We start from the raw sequence: 25356 nt of genomic DNA, 5'->3' as shown, positions 1-25356 counted from the left end.
GGAGTTAAGTGGGGAGTTAACGTGGCGCGTGCTGATTGGCTGTGGGTAAGAGAAGTCACTCCCCACTTAGACCATGTGTAGTGGTTAAGAAAAATAATGCCCCACCATGGGGCATTATCCGACACATGGCAATCCAGTTAGCATGGGGCGTTATTGCAAAAGTGGCATAGTGGGAATAATGCCCAAATAATCCCCCTTCCAATCATTAAACAAAAAAAAAGCTAACTAATTTCTTATTGGCCAGTCAAAGATCAGTCAACCCATCACACTCCCTTCTTGGCGTTTTAATAATAACGCTAACACAATTTTTTTTCAAAAATAACCTCCCAAAACGCCCTATGTAATGGGAGTGGGGGCGTTTTTTTTGGCTTTTTTTGAAAAATAACCCCCCACTACGGGTGGTCTTAGAGGAGTGCCCCTTACACCCTAAGCTAAATCTTTATACGTGGCAGGAACTTGTAAAGTAAAACTCCTAGGAACGTGGGCATCGAAAAATCTAAACCGCCAATGTTTAGCCTAAAATGCCAAACCGCGCGAAACAAAACCTTACTTTATTTTCATATCCCACTCGTCCACAGCTAGGGTTATTTCTTCACAACTTTTGCTACAAATCAGTTAGGGTTCTTTCAAATACGCGATTTCATCACAGATTTCCTCCAAGTCGCATTTAGGGCTTTTCAGAACTGTATTTTTATCGAAGGAAACAATTCATCTACTAAATCCACCTCAAATTGGTGATATTATTCTACCCTCTATTATACATTTCATATGTTTTGTGAGTTTGTCTGAATTGGATGATGATTTCATGTTAGGGTGAGCTTTTAACTTTTGAAATTAATCGTTGTAGGCAAAGTGTTGTTTGTGGAAGTGTAGAAAAGGTTCTACAGCAAGTGTTTTTGGTATATAGAGGGTTGGACGCAGGGGCGGATGCACCTTGTATCAAGGGGTAGCCTCCGCTACCGCTTGGTCGGAAAATTTTTGACGTATTTAGTGTAAATTTTGGAAAAATTTGACGTTTTTTCGATTTCGTTACCGCCTATTTATAAAACGTTCCCGCTTGGTCGGAATCCTAGATCTGCCACTGGTTGGACGGTAAGATCCCTTCTAGGAAGGCCCTTTAAAACAGATGTTTAAATATTGAAAATGTGATAAGGATTGAAATTGAATGAACTTGAAATTGATTAACAATGGTCAAGTCCTATTAACGCTCAGGGAACTTACTGATTGAATAAGATCCGAAAGTTCGTTAATGGTGGTTAAGAGAGAATTTAGGAGGGAAACTGATTATTATTTCACAAGATACCCTATACTATTACAACTATTACTATTTATATCCCCACCCCAACAACCCTACAACTGTCAGCTAACAATCTTTGTAACCGTTCAACTAACTAACAACCCCTGTTGTAACCACCCACTACTAACAACCCCTGTTGCTAACCTCTGTTACTAATACCCTCTGCTACTGATCCACTGTTAACTAATCACTGCTACTAATCCACTGTTATTAGTAACCCCTGTTGTACATTTATCCACTGATAACATCTCTATCCACTGCCCTTTAGCCCACTGATCATTTATCCGTATCAATACCCTCCCGATAACCTGATCCTTGACCCCAAGGATCAAAATTTGGAAATTTCTGCATCATCATCTTAGCATCTTCCCAAGTTGCATCTTCCACCCCACATGCTTCCATTTAATCAACCATTGCACCAACATTCTATTGAATTTTTTAAGAACCCTAGTGTCCACCACACTCTCAGGTTCCCTAACAGTGGTTTGCAGCACTTCTTCATTAACCACCGCTGTTGAAGTAGGCTCAGGACCATAATACTTTTTTAGCAATGATACGTGTACTGTAGGATGAATAGCAGACCCAGCTAGTAACTGCAATGTGTACGCTACTTCTCCTACCTTAAACAAAATCAAATATGGTCCAAAATATTTGGCTGTCAACTTTTGATTAAGCCGCTGAGTCACTGACTGCTGTCGGTAGTGTTGTATCTTCAAATATACCCAGTCTCCTATTTGGAAACTCCTTTCCGTTCGATGAGCATCAGCCAACTGTTTCATGCGTTGTTGCGACTTCTTCAAATTTTCTTTCAAAATATTAATCACCTCCTCCCTAATTACCAAACTTCTATCCATTGCTTCATTGTTACTTTCTCCCGGTAAATATGGTAAATGTATAAGTGGAGGCTGACCATAGATGACTTCAAATGGAGTGCACTGATAGCTGACTGATAAGTGGTATTATACCAATATTCTGCCAAGGGTAACCAATTAGCCCACTCATGAGGTTTTTCAAAACACATGCACCTCAAATAACCCTCCAAGCATCTGTTCAGCACCTCCGTTTGACCATCTGTTTGGGGATGGTATGAACTAGACATCTTCTGCTCTACCCCTTGCAGTAGCATCAGTTCCTTCCAAAAATTTCTAATAAACACCTTATCTCGGTCAGATATAATTGATTTAGGAGGGCCATGTAACCGATATATGTGATCCAAATATAGCTGAGCCACATCAACTGCAGTAAAAGGATGGTGTAAAGCGATAAAGTGGGCACCCTTGCTTAACCTCTCCACCACCACCAAAATGACATCTTTACCCTTGGATTTAGGCAACCCTTCAACAAAATCCATCGCTATATCTTCCCATACCCCTTGAGGAATTGGGAGAGGTTGTAACATCCCAGGATAAGCCACTGTTTCTGACTTACACTGCTGACAAACTACACAATTCTTAACATAAGCTTTCACCTCTTTGTGCAGCTTTGGCCAATAAAACAGTCTAGCAATTCTGCTAGTAGTAGCATGAATGCCAGAATACCCTCCTTGTCCTGAATCATGCATCCACTGCAGTATTTGCTGCCTTAAGGTTGTAGAACTACCAATGACCAACTTGCCCTTCCTTCTTAATTCTCCATTGGACCAACTATAATGACAGTGAGACATAGGATTCTGTTGAAGATCTTGAATGATTTTTAACAACTCCACATCATTAGACCACCCCTCTTTAATGGCTGCCTACATGTCTGTATGAACAGATGAGGCTGCTAATTGTAATATTTCCCCATGATTCACTCTTGATAATGCATCAGCCACTTTATTATCGACACCTTTTTTGTACATAATTTCAAAGTTGAATCCCATCAATTTAGATAACCACCTTTGCTGGAAAGGCGTGGAAATCTTACTATCCAACAAATATTTCAGACTATGTTGATCTGTTTTGATCACAAAGTGAGCATGAGCCAAATATGGTTGCCATTTTTAGACAGGATAAATGATAGCCAATAATTCTCTCTCGTAAGTGGACAAGGACATATGTCTTGGAGATAAGGCCTTACTGATATAAGCAATAGGGTGACCCTTTTGAATTAAAACAACACCTATTCCAAAACCAGATGCATCTGTTTCTACCACAAAGGTTTCTTGAAAGTTTGGCAGAGCTAATACTGGGGGTTGACACATACTCCTCTTCAAATGTTCAAAAGCTTGTTGAGCTGCTGACGACCACTGAAAAAAGTCTTTCTTAAGCAACTGAGTTAAGGGTTTGGTGATGCTTCCATACCCTTTCACAAATCTTCTATAATATCCAGTGAGGCCCAAAAATCCCCTCAACTCCTTAATATTAGTTGGTACCGGCCACTGTTGAATTGCAGAAACCTTTGATGGATCAGTTGCAACTCCCTGTTGAGATATTATATGCCCCAAATACTCCAATTGAGTAGCTCCAAATTCACACTTGCTTTTCTTAGCAACCAACTGATGTTGCCATAATACAGATAGGACATCTTTCAAATGAGATAAATGAGTATCCCAACAAGGACTATATACTAATATATCATCAAAGAAAACCAGTACATATTTCCTCAAATATTGTTTAAAAACCTGGTTCATTAAACCTTGAAAGGTAGATGGTGCATTAGTCAGCCCAAAAGGCATGACCAAAAACTCAAAATGACCATTATGACTTTTAAATGCTGTTTTATGGATGTCTGCATCATCCATTCTGATCTGATGGTACCCAGACTTGAGATCCAATTGAGAGAAAAATTTTGTACCATATAATTCATCCATCAAATCTTCCACCAATGGAATAGGAAACCTGTCAGGAATTGTAGCCTGATTCAGTTTCCTATAATCTATACACATCCTCCATGTACCATCTTTTTTCTTGACTAGAACCACTGGTGAAGCAAAAGAACTGGTACTGGACCGAATTACCCCTTGTTCTAACAAATCATTAGTCATTTTTTTATCACATCTTTTTGCACCACAGGATATTTATAAGGCCTTAAATTCACCCCATCAGTTCCTTGTTTCAATGGAATTCTATGATCATACTGGCCCCTAGATGGTGGTAGAGACTTTAAATCTTGGAAGACATCCCTGAAATCCTCCAATAGCCTTTGTAACTGGTGCTGTTGCTCCTTAGACTGCTGAGTTTTCTGTAGTACCATTGAAGTACTTATATTGCACCCTTCAATAGCATATACCTGTACCATAGACAATTCAGCCCTCTGCAGTTCCATTTTCTTCAAACTTCCCTTATTAAGTTGAGAAAACTTCTTTCCATACTGCCCTCTCAAAACTACCTTCTGACCATTAAACTTGAAAGCAATAGTTCTCTCATTATAATTCATTTTAATACTTCCCAGCTTTGTAAACCATTGTACCCCTAAAACCATATCACAACCTCCCAAAGGCATTACATACACATCAGCTGTGAATTGAATTCCTTGCATAATCCAGCAAAACCCTTTACCATCTGATCACAAACTTTTTCATGACCATTTGCTACTTTGACTAACATAGCCGGACCTTTAACCATCCTACACCCCAACTGTTTGGCTAATGCCATATCCAAAAACTTATGTGAGCTCCTCGTATCCATTAACAATTGCAATTCATATTTCCCGAAATGACCAGTGACCCTAATAGATTTATACCTGTCATTTCCTTCCACTGCATTTACTGAGATTTGAGCACACTCCATCTCAACTTCATTCTCTTCATCTCCATTAGGGGTGCAAACGAGCCGAGCTACTCGAGCTCGGCTCGAAAAAAAGCTCTAACGAGCCGAGCTTAAATGAGCTCGAGCTCGAGCCCGAGCCTAGAAAACAAGCTCGTTTAGTAAACGAGCCCGAGCCCGAGCTTCGCTTATCGAGCTCGAGCCGGCTCGCGAGCCTAAACGAGCTTTCTGTTTATATATTTTTTTATTAATATATTAAACATATATTTATATAATAATTACCATTTATATAAATATAAAAAAAATAACTTAATTATATGTATAATAATAATTATAATTAATATATATTAATTAATAAATACTAAACGAGTCGAGCCCGAGCCGAGCTCGAGCTTGAAAAATTACCTTCGAGCCGAGCTCGAGCTTAAGAAATAAAGCTTGAATCGAGCCGAGCTCGAGCTCGAGCTTTCATATGTTAAACGAGCTCGAGCTCGAGCCTGGTCGAGCTCGGGCTCGGCTCGGCTCGTTTGCACCCCTAATCTCCATCCTCTTCTTCTAGCCATTCAACCTCTATGTGATACAGCTGAGGTTTCTTATTACCCCTGCATATATGTTCTTGTGAATACTTCTCATCACAATTGAAACATAAGCCCTTAGACCTTCTTTCATCCATTTCACTTTTGGTCAAGGTCTTCCTAAACACATTCCTTTTAGGATCCAAACCTACTGACTTACTAAAGGGAACTGGTTGTTTATTGTTACTTGGGTTAGGTAAGATGGGTGGTTTAAAACCAACCCTTCCCTTCTTAGCTTTAATAGTGGCTTCTTGTAGTTTAGCCAAACAAAAGGCTTCTTGAATATTCTTAGGATTGAACATTCTTACCTGCAATTGTATCTCCTCTTCTAATCCTGCCATGAAGCAACTTAAAGCATACTCCATTGGCAATTGAAGCCTACTAATAATTGCATCAAACTTGTCATGATACTCTTGAACAGAACTGATTTGTTTCAAGTTCTTAAGATCAGTCATAGGGTCATCAAACAGCTTTCCAAATCTGACCTTCAAAGCTTCTACCAATTCCACCCAAGTCAAAACTTCTCCTTCAATTCTTTGTCTAGTAAAAGATTGATACCATTGTAATGCTTTTTCCTCAAAATGAATGGCTGCTAGTCTGACCTTTGTTGCATCAGACACTCTATCCAACTGAAAGAATTGTTCCACCTTAAACAACCATGAAGTTAAATCATCACCTTTAAACCGAGGAAGTTCAATTTTGGTCAATCTTGCTGCAAAATTGAATCCTTCTTCTTCATGTTGCGGACCTTGTCTTTGGTAATCTCTGCCATGGCCTTGGTTATTGACTATTTGAGTCAATTGTAAGGATAATCCAGTCACCATGTTCCTTAGTTTTTGGGTAAAGGGTTACCCCGGTGAATTTTATAAAGAATCAAAGAACAGGGTGTGACAAAAGTTGACACACACTACTAGACTTGACAGGCCAAGCCTAGGCACACAAAAACAAACGACCCAACACACCATGTTCCTTACTTCTTCTAATGCTTTTGTGTTTTCTTCGATCCGAGTGTTCATCTGCTGACTGCTTTCAGCATCATCGGTATCATTATGGCCATGTCTCTTTGTCATCTTTGAAAATGGAATTGATCTGAACAAGGATCAATTGGAAATTGAATTGAACGAACAACAATTGAAGGAATTCGATCGAAACAATGACCGAATTCAAGAATCGAAATTGAACGCAACAAATTCCCCAATTGACTGATTAGGGTTCAAAATTGAATTGAATCGAGAGTGTCCAAGGATAGACAGCTCTGATACCAATGATAAGGATTGAAATTGAATGAACTTGAAATTGATTAACAATGGTCATGTCCTATTAACGCTCAGGGAACTTACTGATTGAATAAGATCCGAAAGTTCGTTAATGGTGGTTAAGAGAGAATTTAGGAGGGAAACTGATTATTATTTCACAAGATACCCTATACTATTACAACTATTACTATTTATATCCCCACCCCAACAACCCTACAACTGTCAGCTAACAATCTTTGTAACCATTCAACTAACTAACAACCCCTGTTGTAACCACCCACTACTAACAACCCCTGTTGCTAACCTCTGTTACTAATACTCTGTGCTACTGATCCACTGTTAACTAATCACTGCTACTAATCCACTGTTATTAGTAACCCCTGTTGTACATTTATCCACTGATAACATTTCTATCCACTGCCCTTTAACCCACTGATCATTTATCCGTATCAAAATGCCTTTGATGGCAAGGGCAAGGCTACTTCTCTGCATAAAACTTTGGAGAATTTCAAGGAAACGACTTATCTTTGGCTTTCAAACAGGGCGAGCTCTTCGTTTCAGGTTTGGAGGATATGGGCCGGCCAAAATGTAGTTATGTGATTTGATTTTTTATGTTCTGTTTTTTTTTCCTGTTTGCTTGTAATTTTGTTCTCTCTCAGTTACTTGTTGGGAAGAGTTGTTTGGAATGAAAAGCCTTTCCATTAAAAAAGTTGCATTTTTTAGTAATCCTAGTAGCAAATCAACAGTTGTGAAGTTCTACTCTTTCTGATATTAATTTAGTTGTTATTAATTAATTATTTGGTGTTTGTTACATATGTCTGTTCTATATCCCGTTTCACTAATTATTCTTTGAGAATCGTAGATGACTTGATGGAAGTGCCTTGTAGGATTATCTCCTCTATTAGGCCAGTCGACACGGCAAACAAATAGAAATACGTGAAGTAAGGAAATAGGTGTCTTTTCCAAACGAAGATGAGCTTTGCAATTTGTTCCTGGATTAAGAGGTACATTTACTCAGCTACAAACTATCAGTACCTATATTCTATTTTCCTCAAACATATACTCTGCATTCCCCACATACATTTCATCTTCATACACATATAAGCTTATGAATACATATACTTATGCTTATATACACTTATATAGCTAACTTCTATAAACAGGGGAATGTTATGGAAGCTTATGCCACAAGTCGTCAATTTGAATCCAAAATATTTCTTCAGTCATGTTACAAGGTCTCTAATTGTATATCCATCAACCCAAGGGAATGCTACAACGTCGTTCCACAACCAGCAACAATCCAGCTTGGCAGAGGAACTTCATTTACCTCTATACTTGACTCTGGCTGCCCTCTTCACTATTTCAACTTTTACTATACTTATAGATTTTATCACTAAAAACTGTTAAAAGTAATATACTGTCTTTTGCACTCGATTTTTCAGATTACATTGGAAGATTTGACACTTTCAATTGCGATAAAAGAACAACATCTGGCAAAAGGCTTCTCAAGTTGTTGCTTCAAGATGAGAAGTAAGTAGTTACTCTCATTTATCATTACCTAACACTTAACGTACACTATAAACGTTGCTGTAACTACTAACTCAATCTTTTACCTTAGTGAAAAGTTGGATGAGGTACCATTATGGGAAGAAATTGCCAAAACAGTAGATAAAACAGCTTTAATACATGCCCCGTATCCGTGCATCGTGCTGTTACCTCAACGAAACTTACTGAATTCAGACGTATCCAGCTAACATGTACTACTGTTACTCACGTTTACATCAACCCGGCATAGAAGAGGCAAAGTATCTGGCTGCAAGGTTAAAACCTCTTGTTTTTACAAAGAGTATGTATCCTATTTGTAAATATAAATACTATATATACATTTATATCTATAATTGGTTACCAGGTTTAAAGAAAAATATAACGCTCTTTCCCCTGATGAAAAAACTCAAATGACACTAGCCAAACTCAAACAGAAGAATCCTGAAGAAATGAGTGTAATTTACAACTCCCTTTATAATTAAATTCATCCTTTCTTTATTTATACATATACTTTGATACTGTAATATAACTTTATCATATAATTTTACAGAAACGGAGTTTCACCTGCCAGCCTCAATTACAGATTTCATTGAAAACAGAACATGGTACTACAAAGGATGCACGCCCGTTGCAACAAGAAGCTAAAACAAGAGACGGCGTGTTAGTTTGCATCGACCATCTACACAAACAACAACCAAAATTCATGTAATACAATATACACACACACACACATTCATATACATATTAACGACAATTAAATCATTTGCATCCAACAGCAAAGATAAAGGACAGGACTGACGAAGCCACACAAACGCTATGTGATGATGCGGTTGTTCCCTTACGAAAAAGAATGCAGCCAGATAATTGTGCACGAAGGTACACTGATCCGGATGTTATACCTGACTCACTTCAAGCAATAAGGCACATCCCAAAAGTTTTCCAGCTTCAACTCAGCAACCGCATCCAACCAGGCTCACTAAGGTTTATTGTAAATCGTGTATTCGATTCCACTATCGTCCCACATGAGACATATACACCAATTGCTGCTAACAAAGGTAAAAAATCGCCTCACTTACATTTCACTTAGTTTATACTTGCAGCTTCTGATTAGACCATCAACTCATTTTTGTAGTGTCAACAACAGCTTTAGTGAACACCAACCCCAACAACATCGACCATCTCTCCGAGCACACAAACAATAACATCCGCTGTCAAAAGACAGCTCCAGTTCCCAGGTATGCATTCACTGAAATCCAAAAATTCAACTACTACATTACTACATCAAACCATAAACTGTACTACATCAACTTTTCCATGTATAGAGAGACCTTTCTAAGATTCTGGCATTTGCCACAGATGAAAACGCGGCCAAGAAAAAGGAGCAGTGAAGCACACTTCAACACCTATGATAACTTGTTGGCCTTTTTTTCACTGATGTAGATATACCTTTTGGGCAATGAAGAACCTCTGAAGTCCAACTTGAACACCGTCTTTACTGATGTAAATATACCTTTTGGGCAGTGAAGCATTTCTGAAGTCCAGCTTGAAGGCCTTTACTGATGTAAATAATATACCTTTTGGCTGGTTTACATATAAACCGTAAAACTTAGTTTTGGCGACTATAAATATACATATGCATATGTTTACTGGCACTACTCTTTATCTTAACTTTACTATGGACTTCTGAATCTATGTGCGCCTACCCGCAGCGTAGCACGGGTCCTGTTATTTGTTTCAATTAGATTAGCTGTTAATCTTTTTTATCTTCTTTATAGATTTATATCTTGTAGAAATTTGTGTATTGTTGGATTTGTGAACACAAGTAATTAATGTTATTTAATTTGAATTCGTAACTTCGTGAATTGGTGTAGTGATGTTTTAGCAAAATTGATTTTGGCTGGAAATACAATAAAAAATACATTCGTTATTTTGCAGCGTTTTCAAAATATTATATATTATTTATTTTATTGTTTTTAGCTTATGACAAAACCGCTGCTAAAGCTATTATTTATTATTTTAATTTATTTTTGGTAACCGCTGCTAAAATAACTTTGACAACGCTGCAAAAGACTGCGTATTTTTCGAGGCGCCAACTTTTGAAGCGCTCCATAAACGCTTCCAAAAATAAATTCCACCACTTCTAAAATTATGTTTTGTACTAATGTAGTAATCTAATTAATATTAAGTCCCTCGGGTTTAAACTATTATTATTTCACAAATAATAATCTACCTACTCGTGAACATATACGATTCGTGTACCAACGTGTAACTCTTCGGATCGTACCGAGTTAGTTACGTTGACTTTAATTAAGGTCGGACATACATATATCCAACAATCTCCCACTTGGACGATTTTAATTAAATGAGTCAACGTGTGCAGAGTTGGACGCCTAGCTGCATCGCACTGCTCTTAACACGGCATGACACTTTACAGTCGTCAACTAGTTCTTTGCGTTCAAGTAACACTTTACTTAACCAAATACTATAGCCCTGATAATTCTATCAATAAGTCCCTTCTTTATAGAACATTCGTTGATCATAAGACATGGATCATTCATTCTTATATAGTGATCAACCATTCTCTATTCTCGTCTTTAATTCAAAGTTGTTTAACGAACTACTTTTAGTCCGAGCGTGGCCACGCGTTTATTCCAGCTTGAGTTAACGAGGGCGCCAGAATGTCTAAACTTCTAATCCCATAGAAGTATAGAATTCCATCAGCATCATACAACTCCCACTTAACCTTGGATTCCTCCCAACGCTACCCGGATTACTACCCATGTTTCAGGACAGTGTTAGATAACATTAAAGATTGTCCTTGATCAATGTAGTTTAATATGTGCCTAAGGAAAAAGGACAGATTAAACATATCAATATCAAAACATCTCATGACTTAGATCCATGGAGATCGTTTTGAAGCGAGTCACATCCAATATCATTCCCTAGTGATATCTGTGAATTTTGATTCTCAAACTCTTGAGTTATTCATCTCATGAATACAATCATCCCAATTCACAATAGTCTTACATTCAAATTCATTCCCATGTAATTTGATCGACTACGGATATTTTAGAATACGCTTATTCAAGGATATAAACATACAAATAACGAACACAGTTACAAAATAATTAAACTTGCATTTAACCAATAAATCAAATAACTATTTCAATGTTACTGTTGTAGTTCAAAATTAAAACATCAATACTAACTACAGATCATGCCCACTGTCTAGCAAATCTAAGCCCTATTTTTCCAATATGCTCCTCATGTTTAGCTTGAGGTAGAGGCCTAGTAAAGGGGTCAGCCAGATTTAGATCCGTATGAACTTTGCTTATTACGATGTCTCCACGCTCTATTATCTCTCTAATATAGTGGAATTTCCTGAGTATATGCCTTGTGGTTTGATGCGACCTTGGTTCCTTTGCAAGGGTAATGGCACCAGTATTGTCACATAGCATCTCAATCGGTTTATTTATGTTAGGCACAACATCGAGATCAGTAATGAACTTCTTCATCCAGGCAGCCTCCTTAGCAGCATCCGATGTAGCATTGCATTCTGATTCACAGGTGGATTGAGAAACCACACTTTGCTTCGAGCTCTTCCGAGTAACAGCCCTACCATTCAGAATGAAAACATATCCCGTCTGTGATCTTGAATCGTCACGATCAGTCTGGAAACTTGCATCACTATAACACTTAACTGATAGCTCTTCATCCAGTCCTCCATATATTAAGAACATGTCCTTAGTCCTTCTTAAGTACTTAAGAATGTTCTTCACTGCAGCATAGTGACTCTCTCCTGGATTCTGTTGATATCTACCCGTCATGCTAAGAGCATACGAGACATTAGGTCTAGTACATAACATGGCGTACATGATGGAACCGATAGCAGAAGCATATGGAACTCTTTCCATTTTCTTCTTTTCCTCTTCGGTCTTAGCACACTGCTCGCCATTAAGAATGGTTCCATGTGCCATGGGCAAGAGCCCCCTTTTTGAGTCTTGCATTAAGAAGCGTCGTATGACCTTATCGATATATGTACTTTGACTTAAACCTAATAACCGCTTTGATCTATCTCTATAAATCTTTATTCCTAGAATATAAGCGGCTTCACCAAGATCTTTCATTGCGAAACATTTTCCCAACCAAGCCTTAACATCTTTTAGCATAGGGATATTGTTTCCAATGATTAGTATGTCATCTACATACAGAATTAGAAAAGTGATATAGCTCCCACTAGATTTCTTGTAAACAAACGGTTCATCTTCGTTTTTAATGAAGCCAAACTCTTTAATTTTCTGATCAAAACGAAGATTCCAGCTGCGAGATGCTTGCTTCAATCCATAGATGGATTTATCTAGCTTGCACACCTTATTAGGATTATTTGGATCGACAAAACCTTCAGGTTGAACCATATAGACATCTTCAAGTAAGTGTCCATTAAGGAACGCGGTCTTGACATCCATTTGCCATATCTCATAGTCATAATATGCAGCAATGGCAAGTAGAATTCTAATAGACTTAAGCATGGCTACTGGCGAGAAAGTTTCCTCATAATCAATTCCTTGAGTCTGAGTGAACCCTTTCGCTACAAGCCTTGCTTTGTAGGTTTGCACATTTCCATCCATGTCGGTCTTCTTCTTGAAGATCCATTTGTTTCCTACAGTCCGACCTTCGGTAGGAAGATCAACCAAATCCCAGACTTGGTTATCATGCATGGATTGCATCTCTGCATTCATGGCTTCTTGCCATTTCTTAGATTCTGAATCCAACATTGCAGCTTTGTAAGTAGCAGGTTCAGCTTCATCAATCATGAAGATATCGTCATACCTTTCTGGGGCACGACGATCCCTAATACTTCTTCGAACACTTGGTGTTTCTATTATTTCTTGAGTCCTCTCAGGCTCAACTTCAACAACTAGATCAGTTACTTCTGTTTCTGTCTGAACAACTGGTTCAGTCACCTGTGATTCTCAAATTTCTTTAAGATCCACATGGTTTTCTCCAATCCCTCGTGCCAGAAGCTCTTCCTCCAAGAAAGTGCCTCTGCGTTTAGTGAAAATCTTATTTTCAGCGGGATGGTAGAAAAGGTAACCGATCCTATTAGTGTATCCGACAAAAACCACTTTTTCGCCTCTGGGATCTAGTTTATCTGAAGATTCTAGAGTGACATAAGCGTTACATCCCCAGACCTTGAGATAGGATACTTTTGGTTTCTTTCCATGCCATATCTCATAAGGCGTTTTGTCAACCTTCTTCGTTGGAGCTATATTCACAAGTTTTGCGGCAGTTTCCAGATCATAACTCCAAAAGGAGCGTGAGAGGGTTGTTCGACACATCATTGATCGAACCATATCTAATAAAGTTCGATTTCTCCATTCAGACACACCATTATGTTGTGGCGTTCTAGGTGGAGTGAGCTGTGAAACTATTCCACAATCCTTTAGATGGTCGATGAACTCCTGACTAAGATATTCACCGCCTCGATCTGATCGAAGCATCTTAATAGTTCTATTTAGCTGATTCTCTACTTCGTTTTGGTGCTCCTTGAACTTTTCAAATGTCTCATGTTTATGCTTCATAAGATAAACATAACCATATCTACTAAAATCATCAGTGAATGTAACAAAGTATCTTTCTCCATGTCTTGACATTGTTCTGAATGGACAACATACATCTGTATGTACAAGTCCCAATAGATCATTAGCTCTTTCTCCAACATTTGAAAAAGGTGCTTTTGTTAACTTTCCACTTAAGCATGATTCGCATTTGCCAAACGTTTCCGAACCCTTAGAATCTAAGATTCATGCGGTTTTAAGTTGTTTAACACGGTTCTCGCTTATGTGACCAAGGTGGTGTTTGTTTTTTACAAGAAGAGCTTCTTGGCCTCTTCTGTCTGCACCGTGCAGACGCGAGAAGAGGTTTAGCCTCAGGAGAGTGTTTGTTTTTTTTTCTTTGAGAAGTGCTTTTTACCTCTCCCCACCTCTTTTTGAGGAATAGATAAACCTTGAGCTTTTTACCTCTTCCCGTCATTTTTTCTATTCCCCTTTTTTTCTAGGGTTCATCCTCTCCAAAAGCAAGCCACCACACCTTCCGCCACCGATTCCGCCGCCTCCCTCCTCCTCCTCCCTCCGCCACCAAGACCGCTGGCTCCCTCCTCCTCCTCCGTCCGCCACCAGGTAAGCAGATTCGTTTTTTGCTCTCTTCTTAACTGTGTTGCTAGGTGCCTTCTATGTGGTAATATGCATCATATGAAATTATGAATACGAAATAGTAGATGTTTTGTTGACAAAGTATTGATTAATTTGTTTATTCAAGTTCTATAAGCATATTCATTTTTTGATTTAGTTTTTTTTATTCAAGTTCTGTAAGCATATTCATTAGTGGATTTGTAAGCATATTCAAGTTCTGTAAGCATATTTATTAGTGGATTTGTAAACAAAAATTATTAAATGGTTCCATGACGATGTAGTGGATTTGTAAATAGAAATAAATATTTATTGAATTTCAATTTAAATATTGAGATGTTTGATGAAAAAAGGTCATCTAGTTTTTTTTTAGTGTAACTGAGATTTGGATGGAGATATGGCTCTACTTCTAGAATGTAAATGTGGTTATACATTTTGGTTGAATGATTGTTGTTTGATGAAAGTTTCGTTCTTTATCTTTGTTGAATGATTTTTTTTTAGTGTAACTGAGATTTGGATGTAGATGTTTGATGAAAGTTTCGTTCTTTATCTTTGTTGAATGATTGTTGTTGATTAATAGAAATGGGAGATAAACACGTTTGGTCAAACGATCAACTAAAATGCTTGCTTGAAACTTGCATTGAGGAGGTTAACAAAGTGGGTAGAAAAGGCTTGAGTTTGCACAAAGAATCTTGGACTAGGCTAGGAAACGTTCTCAAGGAAAGGTTTGGCATTGATTTGGCTCAAAAACAAATGAAAAACGCTCATGACAATCTTAAAGCCAAGTATGTAGGTTGGTGTTATTTGAGAGAAAAAACCGGTAACATATACAACCCGCAAACAAATATGTTTACATTAACCAATGAGGAATGGGAGGATTTTAAGAAGGTATGTTCGATTGCCTTTACCCGGTAACAAAAAAAATACTATTAACTTATAATTTTTTGAGAGAAAAAACCGGTAACAAAAAAATACTATTAACTCATAATTTTTTTTACTTCGGGCTTAGGGGCATCCGAAAGCTGGAGGTTTGAAAACGGGTCCGTTACCTTTCCCCGAACTATGCGCACAGCTGTTTGATGGTAACACCGCTACTGGGAATTCCAGGTGGACCCCAACCCAAGTGACATCGGGTGTTGGATCTAATAGTAATCGGGGTCAGTCACTGATGCTTATGGACTCTGTTTTTAATGAAGTGGAAGATGATGCTGGCACTTCAGAGGGCCCTACCGAGCCCACTGCCGAACCCACTCCTGAGCCTACTCATGAGCCTAACCCAGAGGGCAATCCAAAGAAAAAAGACAAAAACCTCCAAAAAAACTATCAACAGTGATGATTTAGCAGCTAACATGAACATGGCTTTGCAGACTTTAATCAAAGGCAAAGAAGGGTCAACATTCACTGATTGTGCTGAGAGGTTGAAGCTAGTTGGCTTAAACAAGATGGATCCTTTATTCTTAGTTGCTTTTAACATCTTTGGGAGAGGCTCGGATATGAGAGAGGCTTGGATGACATTGCCAGAAGATCCTGAGGTGTTACACGGGTGGATCACGATGACGGCAAAAAATTTAGGACTTATTAAGGAGTAGTAAACATTATGGTTGTTTGTTATTGTTTGCTTTTATGACTTTCTTGAAACATTGAAAACTTTGTATGACTTTTGTGACTTTCTTGAAACATTGAAAACTTTGTATGACTTTTGTGACTTTCTTGAAACATTGAAAACTTTGTATGACTTTTGTGACTTTCTCGATGCTTAATGGTTTGTTTTTAACGCAGGATCACGATGGACAATAATCAAAAATTACTTCTCGTTATTCTTATGTACTTGTATGTCCGTTTTTTTTGGAAGAGAGGTTTGAAAAGAATGCGAGACAATGATTCAAACATGACGGGGCATCAATACACGTTAGAGTTATTAACTGGAAATCCAAAACAATGCATTGAAATGCTTCGTATGTCACGTGAATCTTTTGTCCGACTATGCGCACATTTTAGAGTTAATTATTCGTTAGTTGATAGCAAACACGTATCGGTTGAGGAGAAAATGGCAATGTTTTTGATGGTAATCGGTCATAATCAACGGTACGTGGTTATCAAGCGTAGATTTCAACACTCGAAGCAAACAATCCATAAATTTTTTTATGAGGTTTTGGATAAAATGATGCTCTTCGCCAGAGACATGATAGTGCCAACTTCTTTCAACCCGAATCCCAATATACCAGGACATAACAAGAGACTTCGACGGGTTTTTAAAGGAGCGGTAGGTGCATTGGATGGAACTTTGATACATGCTGTTGTCCCTGCTAGTAAACAAGATTTATACAGAGGAAGGGGCAAAGGTGATTGTTATCAAAACGTATTAGCAATTTGTGACTTTAACATGATTTTTACGTTCATTGTGGCCGGCTGGGAAGGAGTAGCACATGATGCTAGAATATTATCCGAGGCACTTGTCGATCCACATGCACCATTCCCGATTCCACCACCAGGTATGTTTATGTTGGTTAATTATTCATATGTTAGATTACTAATCTAATAATTGAATTGTTTTACAGACAAATATTATCTTTGTGATGCCGCATATGCACACACTCGAGGGTTTATGGCTCCATATCGTAATGTGCGGTATTGGCTTGGTGATTTTCGTCGGAGACGCGCATTGACTAATAAAGAAAAGTTTAACCATGGACATGCAAAACTTCGGAACGTAATCGAGCGTTCATTTGGTGTCTTGAAAGCACGATTCCCTATATTGAAGCGGATGGCACCATTTCCTTTAATCACACAAAGAAACATTACCATTGCATGTTTCGCGCTACATAATTTTATAAGGAAAGCGGGTTTGAACGATGAATTGTTTACTGAATATGATCAACCCAATGTGTCGTTACATAATAGGCAAGTGCATGTTGATGCTGATGAAGACGAGGTTGGAGCACATGGTACTGCAGCTGATCGAGAATATATGACTCACTTACGTGATGAGATTGCCGAGCAACTAATGCAAAGTATGGAATAAACGATTAAAAAAACATTGTTCTGTTTAATAACTATTATTTCAATGTTGTGGTTTTATGAATATTATTTTAGTGTTACGTGGTTTTATGAAATATATTTCGGATTAATAAAACAGTTTTCTTTTTAAGTTGAGTCTCTTTCAGCAGACTGCAGAAGTTAAAAAAACAAACAGTCTTCTTCTTGCAGACTGCAGAGGTTTAGTCCACCTCTTCTCCTGTAGATGTCTGCAGATGTGGCCTGCAGCAGAAGAGGTTTTCATGCAGAAAAAACAAACAGCACCCAAGTCTACAATGCCACATATACGTATCGTTAAAGTCCAACTTATTATGTTTATGGGAGATGTTGCATAATATGTTATTGTTTTGGATTTCTATCTCACAGATTCCATTGTTTGGTTTTGTGTCAAAGTAAAATACATCATTAAAATAAGCAGAAATAAATTCACCATTAAAATGATGATTGAAACCTTGTCCATGCAAAGCAGAAACCGAAACAATATTTCTAGTAACACTAGGAATAAAATAAACATTGTTCAAAACAAGTTCTAAACCAGAAGGAAGTAAAAGAACATATTCTCCAATCGCCTTCACAGCAAGTCTTTGTCCATTTCCAACATGGACCTCCAAGTCGCCTTGTTTCAGCTTCTTAATCTTTCTTAGTCCCTGCAAAGCATTACAAATGTGAAAACCACATCCTGTGTCAAACACCCATGTTTTGCCAGAAAAAGAAAAGATTTCAATAACATATATACCTGAGGACTCTCCTCCTGAAGCCTTGGCTTGCTTCAGTTTAGCTAAATACTTAGCACAGTTCCTCTTCCAGTGCCCAATTTCATTACAATGAAAACACTTGGCATCCTTCTGAGGCTTCTTGTTTGCAACTAATTTGCCTTTGCCCTTCCCTTTGACCTGATTGCCCCTTTTCTTGGTGTTAGGTTTCTTAACATGACCCTCCTTGATCATCAACACTGGTGCAGTCTTGCTGGGTATATTCACCTCAGCAGTTTTGAGCATCTGATGCAGCTCTGCAAGTGTCTTCTCCATCCCATTCATATTGTAGTTCACAGTGAACTGATCATATGACTTAGGCAATGAGTTGAGGATGATATCCCCAGCTAATTCATCACTCAAGGGGGATTCCAGACGAGCCAAGTGATCAACATATGCCTTCATTTTTAGCACATGAGCACTAACTGATGTACCCTCTTGCATACGAGTGGTTATGAGTGATCTCATCACATCAAACCTCTCATGAGGAGCCTTCTGTTGGAACATTTCAACCAGGTGCTCATTCATCTCATATGCCATCTTGTCATCCATGGTCCTTTGAAGTTCAGGAATCATGGATGCTAACATTAAACATGAGACTTTCGTAGAGTCATCAAAGTGCTTTGCATAGTTTCTATATGCAACAGTTTGCTGATTGATGGGTTCATCAGGGACTGGCGTTTCAAGAACATACAGTTTGTTCTCCGCCTTGAGAACAATTTTCAAGTTGCGGTGCCAGTCCATGAAGTTGGAGTGGTTCAGTTTGTCCTTCTCTAAGATGGACTTGAGAGAAAATTGGGAGGAATTGTTTTCAGTTGACATCTACAAAGTTCAAAATTAATTAATTAGTATTTTATGTTTTTAATATCTTAATTTAATTTTATGACCCAAAAACAAAATTTTAATTAAGATGAGATCCCGATTCATCATATGACAGTGAATTGGCTTAAGCACTATCCACTGGTATGATTATGTAGGTAAACAACGATTGTTAATTGTGTCCACTACACAACTCTCCATTTGTGGTTATCGCTTAAAACGATGTATGTTTAACCCCAACTATGCCCATTTGATGAACAAGCGATGTTTTGTTCTTTACTGTTAACTGTAACACCGGCCTATGTTACACAGGAAACGCGATGATTACCTTTTTTCATGATGGACGCCCAGATGCAGGGTATAGCACTAACATTTGGGTTCGATTTAGAATGAAGTGTTAACTCGTTAAGGGTGGCATAAAACATCAATTTAAAATTTGGTATTTATTTTAATATTTACCAAAAATATTTTGAATAACTCGTAGCATGAGGCGAGTTACACAGTAGTTTATAAAATCCGATTTTATATAATTCGTGATAATAGAAACTCCTTTCCACGCTCGCACGATATAGTTTTAAATACCCTATTAAACTATGTCGGTCGTTTTATCGCGAATGATCTTGTTTTAAATATTAATAAAAACCTTTTATTAATTATACTTTTCAGTTTTATAAAACTTGTTTTAATAAAACCGTTGTCTTGATTGTGAAAAATTTGTTTATTTTGTGTTATCTAGATTATTTACAATAAATAAAACACAACCACAAAACACAAATAAAAAAAACGAGTCGAGCCCCCAATAGGTTGGCCGTTTCGTTTTAGCCAGAAACGAAACGAACTAGTCAAAAAGGGTTTCAAAAGCTAATTTTTGAAAGCTCCCACTTGACCCGCGATCTCTATTTTCATGGTACCTGTTCGCCATTTATCTTGATCTTGATCTTGTACTCGAAGGATTACAATAATAAATTTGAAAATACAATAAAACCAAATCTATTCTAATCCTATCTATTACATCGGATCCAATATCCGCAACAAAATACAAATCAAAAATACTATTACATCGGATCTAATATCCGAAAAAAATACAAATCAAAATAAAACCATAACCAACACAACCATGACAAAGGTCATAACCTAGGGCTCGATTCACATCACAATCCATAGACAACCAAAAGCTTTTAATCTTTTGTCAAAACAAATAATTTTTGACAAATAAAACATAGATCAAAATTGTAACTTTACCATCTATACGCGTGTAACCGTGGCTCTGATACCACTGTTGGGAATCATGCTATCAAAATAATAGCGGAAGCGGTTTATATAATTTACCAAAAGCCGATTATACAAATTTGATTTATTAATCCGATTAATAAATATTCCCAATCAGGATCAAGGTTATACGCGTATAAACAAATAAAATGAATAAACAACCATAGAGGGTTTTAGTAATCAACCTTTGACGACTACACCGGAATTGTAACACGCGGGTTACAACGAATCCTCGCTAGTAGGAAGTTCACAACCGAGCACAAGATACCCGAGAGTAGAACCGGCCAAGAAGAAGGCGGCGGCGATGCTTGGTCGACGACAAAAGGGTGGCGGCCAAGCTTAGGAGGGTGGCAAGGGTTTTGTGGCTTTATAAAAGCGTGTCTATGATTTCCACCTTAAACATCCTTTTATAAAATCCAATCTTACATTAAGGCCCTTTAAGATTATACAATTATAATCCTCTTAATAATAATCTAGTTAATATTTAGTCCCTCGGGTTTAAACTATTATTATTTCACAAATAATAATCTACCTACTCGTGAACATATATGATTCGTGTACCAACGTGTAACTCTTCGGATCGTACCGAGTTAGTTACGTTGACTTTAATTAAGGGCGGACATACATATATCCAATATATAACACATTGAAAAATGAAAAAAAAAATCATATACATAATCATAAACTTGGAAAATAACATATATATCTGACAAAAACTAACAAATATCATGTATACCTAGGGGTGTAAATGAGGTGGAGCGGCTCGAGAGCTGCTCGGTATCGAATCAGATTGGTAAAAAGCTAGAATGACCCGAGCCTTATTGAGCCATATGACTTGTTGAGTTATCGAGCCCCAGCTCGAGCTTTACATACAAAACTCTTATAGACTTGCGAGCCTAAACGAGCCCAAATAAATTTTATATTACGTTGTTATATATAATATACCTACTATTTAGCATTGGCAAGCCGAGCACTTGTTGAGCCTTGGCTCGTTAAGCTATCAAAGCGAGCTCAAGTCAAACTTTTAGCCCGTTTAGAATTGATTTCAAATTACCTCGAGCCGAAACAAGCCAAATTCGAGCTCTTGGGTTTTACTTTCGAGCTGAGCTCGATCTCAAAATAATAGGCTCAAACCGAGCCGAGCTCGAGCTTCATAATCGCATGATGAGCCTAGCTCGAGCCTAGTTGGACTTGGACTCGGGCTCAACTCGGCTCGTTTACACCCATATTAATATACCTAATTAAAGGAGATTTTACTTTATGACCATTTTACCCTTTTTCATGATTCTTTTATAATCTAATTTCTTTTATCCATATCCATATCAAAATCCAAAATCGTCTTTGTCTCTTCTCTCTTACGAGGCTCAGTGGCAATCGCCTTATGAAGAATCATTTTCGCTACGACTCCAGTGGGTTCCCTTAACCAAGCCAATGCTTATGAGTACCCGACTCATTCTCCAACAAGCACGCGGTTAAATGCCTGGATCCTCTCACTGCTTGGAAGCTTACGGGTTCATATTCTATTTCATTCCCCGATGGGGATTCTTTTCATCATTCCCTTATGGTACAACTTCGCTATCGGTCGATCACCCATGAGTATTTAGCCTTGTAAGGTGGTCCTTGTTGATACACACGGGATTCCACGTGCCTAGTGCTACTCAAGTTAGAGCGTAAGCTAGTAATGCTTTCGGCAACTTAACTTTCGCCCCTTAGGGTACAACATTCTACTACTTCGCTTAGCGGCATGACAAGAATCTAGTAATAGCGCAATTAATATTCCAATCATGTATTAATCACATCATATATCGCAAAAAGAAGTTGCATGAAAGCATAATCACATGGGTTCTGAACGTTTTTTATTCAACATTAGCGCAAATACATTTATATATTATATTGCAACAGATCTTCCAACCAACTTTTTGGAAGATTTTGGCTCTTTTAAGCCTTCAACTTTAAATCTCAGCCCTTTAAAGTCACTTAAAAACTTTTAGAAGCAGCAGTTGATGACAGTTTCACACATTCTCTCTCTCCTATTCCTATTCCTATTCCTATTCTTATGCATTTAGCGATGGTTAGAGTTACACAATTCTTTATATCTAGTTCCATCCACAATAGGCAAGTGTACCTATTATTTTTAGTAAAGTTTATATAAGAACCAAGTATCGAACCCAAAGAACATGACTTTTACTACTCAACTTTTTATGTTACCACCTAGTTAATTGAGTAAAATGCACAGATAGTCACTATGGTTTGGTGAAATTTCACTTTTAGTCCCCAACTTTTTAGAATTACACTTTTAGACCCTATGGTTTGACAAGTTGTTACTCGGATAGTCCATGTGGTTTGACAAGTTGTTACTCGGATAGTCCTCCATCTGCTTTGGGGACTATCCGAGTAACAACTTGTCAAACCACAGGGACTAAGATTGTAATTTTGAAAAGTTGGGGACTAAAGATGAAATTTCACCAAACCATAGGGACTATCCGTGCATTTTACTCTAGTTAATTACTTATCTTTTGCTTGTTTTTTTTGTCGACTAAACATAAAAGCTAGAAAATAAATGTGAGTAATAGTAATAAGTGGAGAATATCAAGATCACAAGAAGTATTGATTTAGGTATGGAATCCACTTGAGATTAATTATAGTTAAGTTATTGGTGTTGTGGTTTGGTGAACTTAATTGAATAGATCCGGCTCCTAGCTACGGTTACCGATGGGTTTTTATTAAATTTACAAATTATGTTTTTGATGTTAAAATGGAAGGGCTTCGGTTAAGGTTACCTCATTCCCTTAACCTAGAGGAAAGCTTGTTTATCAAGCCATCATCCTAGGTCTAGATTAAATATATCTAACTACGCTAAGTTGTCCCTTGATAAAGCGACATAAAGTTGTCCATGCGAAAATACTGAATCCGGAAGATAAACACCAACATGCGGAATTGTTTGACCTTGAGCTTTGTTGATTGTCATGGAAAAGCTAAGTCGAATGGGAAAGTGTTTTCTTTTCAGCTTGATTAGGAACATGTCGTCTTCATAAAGACACAATGGGATTCTTGGCAAAAATACTCTTTTTCCGGCATGTTGCCCGATAGTTATCTCTGCATCAATAACATTGCGTCGGAAGCCTTTACATATCAATCTAGTGCCATTACACAGACCATGTGATGGATCGATATTCCGCAAAAATATTATAGGGCAACCGATTTTTAAACGAAGTATATGAGGCGGCAAACCACTAACAGTTAGTAAGTTTAAGAACTCGACCGGCTAGAAGTTGTGCCGATCATCTTGGACTTTATCAAAACTGTAGTAAACCTTTTCATCCACTTGAAACATGTCAATCATTTGAGCATTGATTTTTACTTTGTTTGGCAATAGACATAGGTGTGCACTATTGTTATATATTTATAGGATAACTTTAATAGCACATTAGGGTTTAACTTTAAAAAGTTTGTATTTCTCGATTGGATTTCTATCAGATTTGGCACCCCTTTAGTTAGAAAGTTTGTTGTGTTTTTTATCCAGTTTTTGAAGATGTATTATGTTTAGATTACTGAGATTTTTCCTAAAAGTTTTTTGGTTGAAAACTTATTTACCAAACTTCTAAAAAACATTTTTATAAAAAAGTTTTTATGAAAACTAAAATTCCAATTTGTTGAATATGGTATTTTATGTATAAAGTTTTTTTAATTAGATTTTAAGACGAATATAATAGTTTTTATGTAGGTTTTTTTGAATTACATATTTAAGACGGATAAAAAGTTTCTACGATATGTTTATTAAAAGGTCTGGAAAATGAAGAAACTTCGTTGAACGTAGATTTAATTTTTCAGCCACCGACCACAACGAAATATAAAGCTATTTTTGTTGCGTTTAATATAATTTAGTGTATAGTTATTTCACTTGTAGGAGACATGTCTCTCATAAGAATAGTTCTCGTCTCTTTTTCATTCATGTTGCTATGTTATATAAATTACAAAAAGTTGAGAATCTTGAAGGCTTGATGATTTGGTTATTAATAAGGAAACTTAAATATGAAACTTAATACTTTTAGGAATTTGCATGGGTTGATCCGTGTCAGCTTTGGGCTTAAACCGAACCAAAACCGAAAATCCAGTTTCTAAGTTTTAGACTCTTATCCGGTTTTGGTTTTCTTGTTTTGGTTTTTGCGTGTGGGTTCGGTTTAGTTCAGTTATGATTTTGTTCATTTAGGTTTGAAATGTTTGGGCCTGTAAAAATATTCCAAAATAATTAGGCTTAAAACTTTTGTACTAAATTTTTGTTAATCATCTTTTTAATAAACTCGGGCTTAAAAACTCTTGGCCTAAAATAATGAAAGAACAATATATTTAATAATATAACTGAAATTGAAGCGTAACTACTGGTTAAAAAAGACCAAACTGTCAGTCATCAGCTTAGGTAAGTTTTTATGGTTTGCTTTTGTCAGCTCTTTCGATTTTGGTTCGTTAATCAATTATTTTAGTTGAGTTCTTTGTTATCGACCTTGTAAACTATCATTAATATTAATTACGAGCTACTATTTTTTATATAAAAGGAGGATTTCATTATGTTGTTTATGATTACTGACTTTGTCTTGTTTTTGTAAATAAACAATAGCATTTTTCAATGGCTTAGAAGACCATATTGAAATTATCTTCATGGCAATTTGGTGGACTCAGTCTTCTGCTCGTGGGTTTGTTGTTGATCTGGCTGTAGGCTTTTTTTGTTTTGTTTTGTTTTGTTTTGTTTTTTTTTTTTTTTGTCGTTATGCTTGTAGGAAACACGCTGAAAAGGGTTGGAATGTGACGGTGTAAACTGGACAAACCTGAACAGGGCACCGTTGTAAATTTTAATCCGCACAACACTTACGGTTGCAATTAAATATGTATAAGTAAAATGATATTATTTTATGGTGTTTACTTCTGTTCAACCTGC

The 25356-nt window shown here is 37.2% G+C and overlaps 2 protein-coding genes across 2 annotated transcripts; both read left to right on the top strand.

Moving 5' to 3' along the window:
• Positions 1-14492: 14492 nt before the first annotated feature.
• LOC110896601 lies at positions 14493-15880 on the top strand. Its single transcript, XM_022143845.2, has 3 exons — positions 14493-14538; positions 15128-15435; positions 15557-15880. The coding sequence occupies exons 2-3, from the start codon at positions 15130-15132 to the stop codon at positions 15878-15880; spliced, it is 630 nt and encodes a 209-aa protein (XP_021999537.1). The 5' UTR covers positions 14493-14538; positions 15128-15129.
• Positions 15881-16305: 425 nt separating this feature from the next.
• Positions 16306-17601, top strand: LOC110896600. The gene is made up of 2 exons (XM_022143844.2): positions 16306-17039; positions 17106-17601. The coding sequence occupies exons 1-2, from the start codon at positions 16334-16336 to the stop codon at positions 17567-17569; spliced, it is 1170 nt and encodes a 389-aa protein (XP_021999536.1). The 5' UTR covers positions 16306-16333; the 3' UTR covers positions 17570-17601.
• The last annotated feature ends 7755 nt before the right edge of the window (positions 17602-25356 follow it).

Source organism: Helianthus annuus, chromosome 12, assembly GCF_002127325.2.
Source record: "Helianthus annuus cultivar XRQ/B chromosome 12, HanXRQr2.0-SUNRISE, whole genome shotgun sequence".
Taxonomy (NCBI): domain Eukaryota; kingdom Viridiplantae; phylum Streptophyta; class Magnoliopsida; order Asterales; family Asteraceae; genus Helianthus; species Helianthus annuus.
The sequence above is the reverse complement of the archived record's forward strand: the minus strand, read 5'-3'. Positions and strand labels throughout refer to the sequence as shown.

What these genes read in the sequence shown, in the direction of transcription:
- LOC110896601 (XM_022143845.2), top strand. Translation starts at nt 15,130, where the DNA reads ATGGGAGATAAACACGTTTGGTCAAACGATCAACTAAAATGCTTGCTT. An exon ending in AATGGGAGGATTTTAAGAAG is followed by an intron (nt 15,436 to 15,556) that starts GTATGTTCGATT and finishes CTTCGGGCTTAG; the next exon opens with GGGCATCCGAAAGCTGGAGG.
- LOC110896600 (XM_022143844.2), top strand. Translation starts at nt 16,334, where the DNA reads ATGGACAATAATCAAAAATTACTTCTCGTTATTCTTATGTACTTGTAT. An exon ending in ATTCCCGATTCCACCACCAG is followed by an intron (nt 17,040 to 17,105) that starts GTATGTTTATGT and finishes ATTGTTTTACAG; the next exon opens with ACAAATATTATCTTTGTGAT.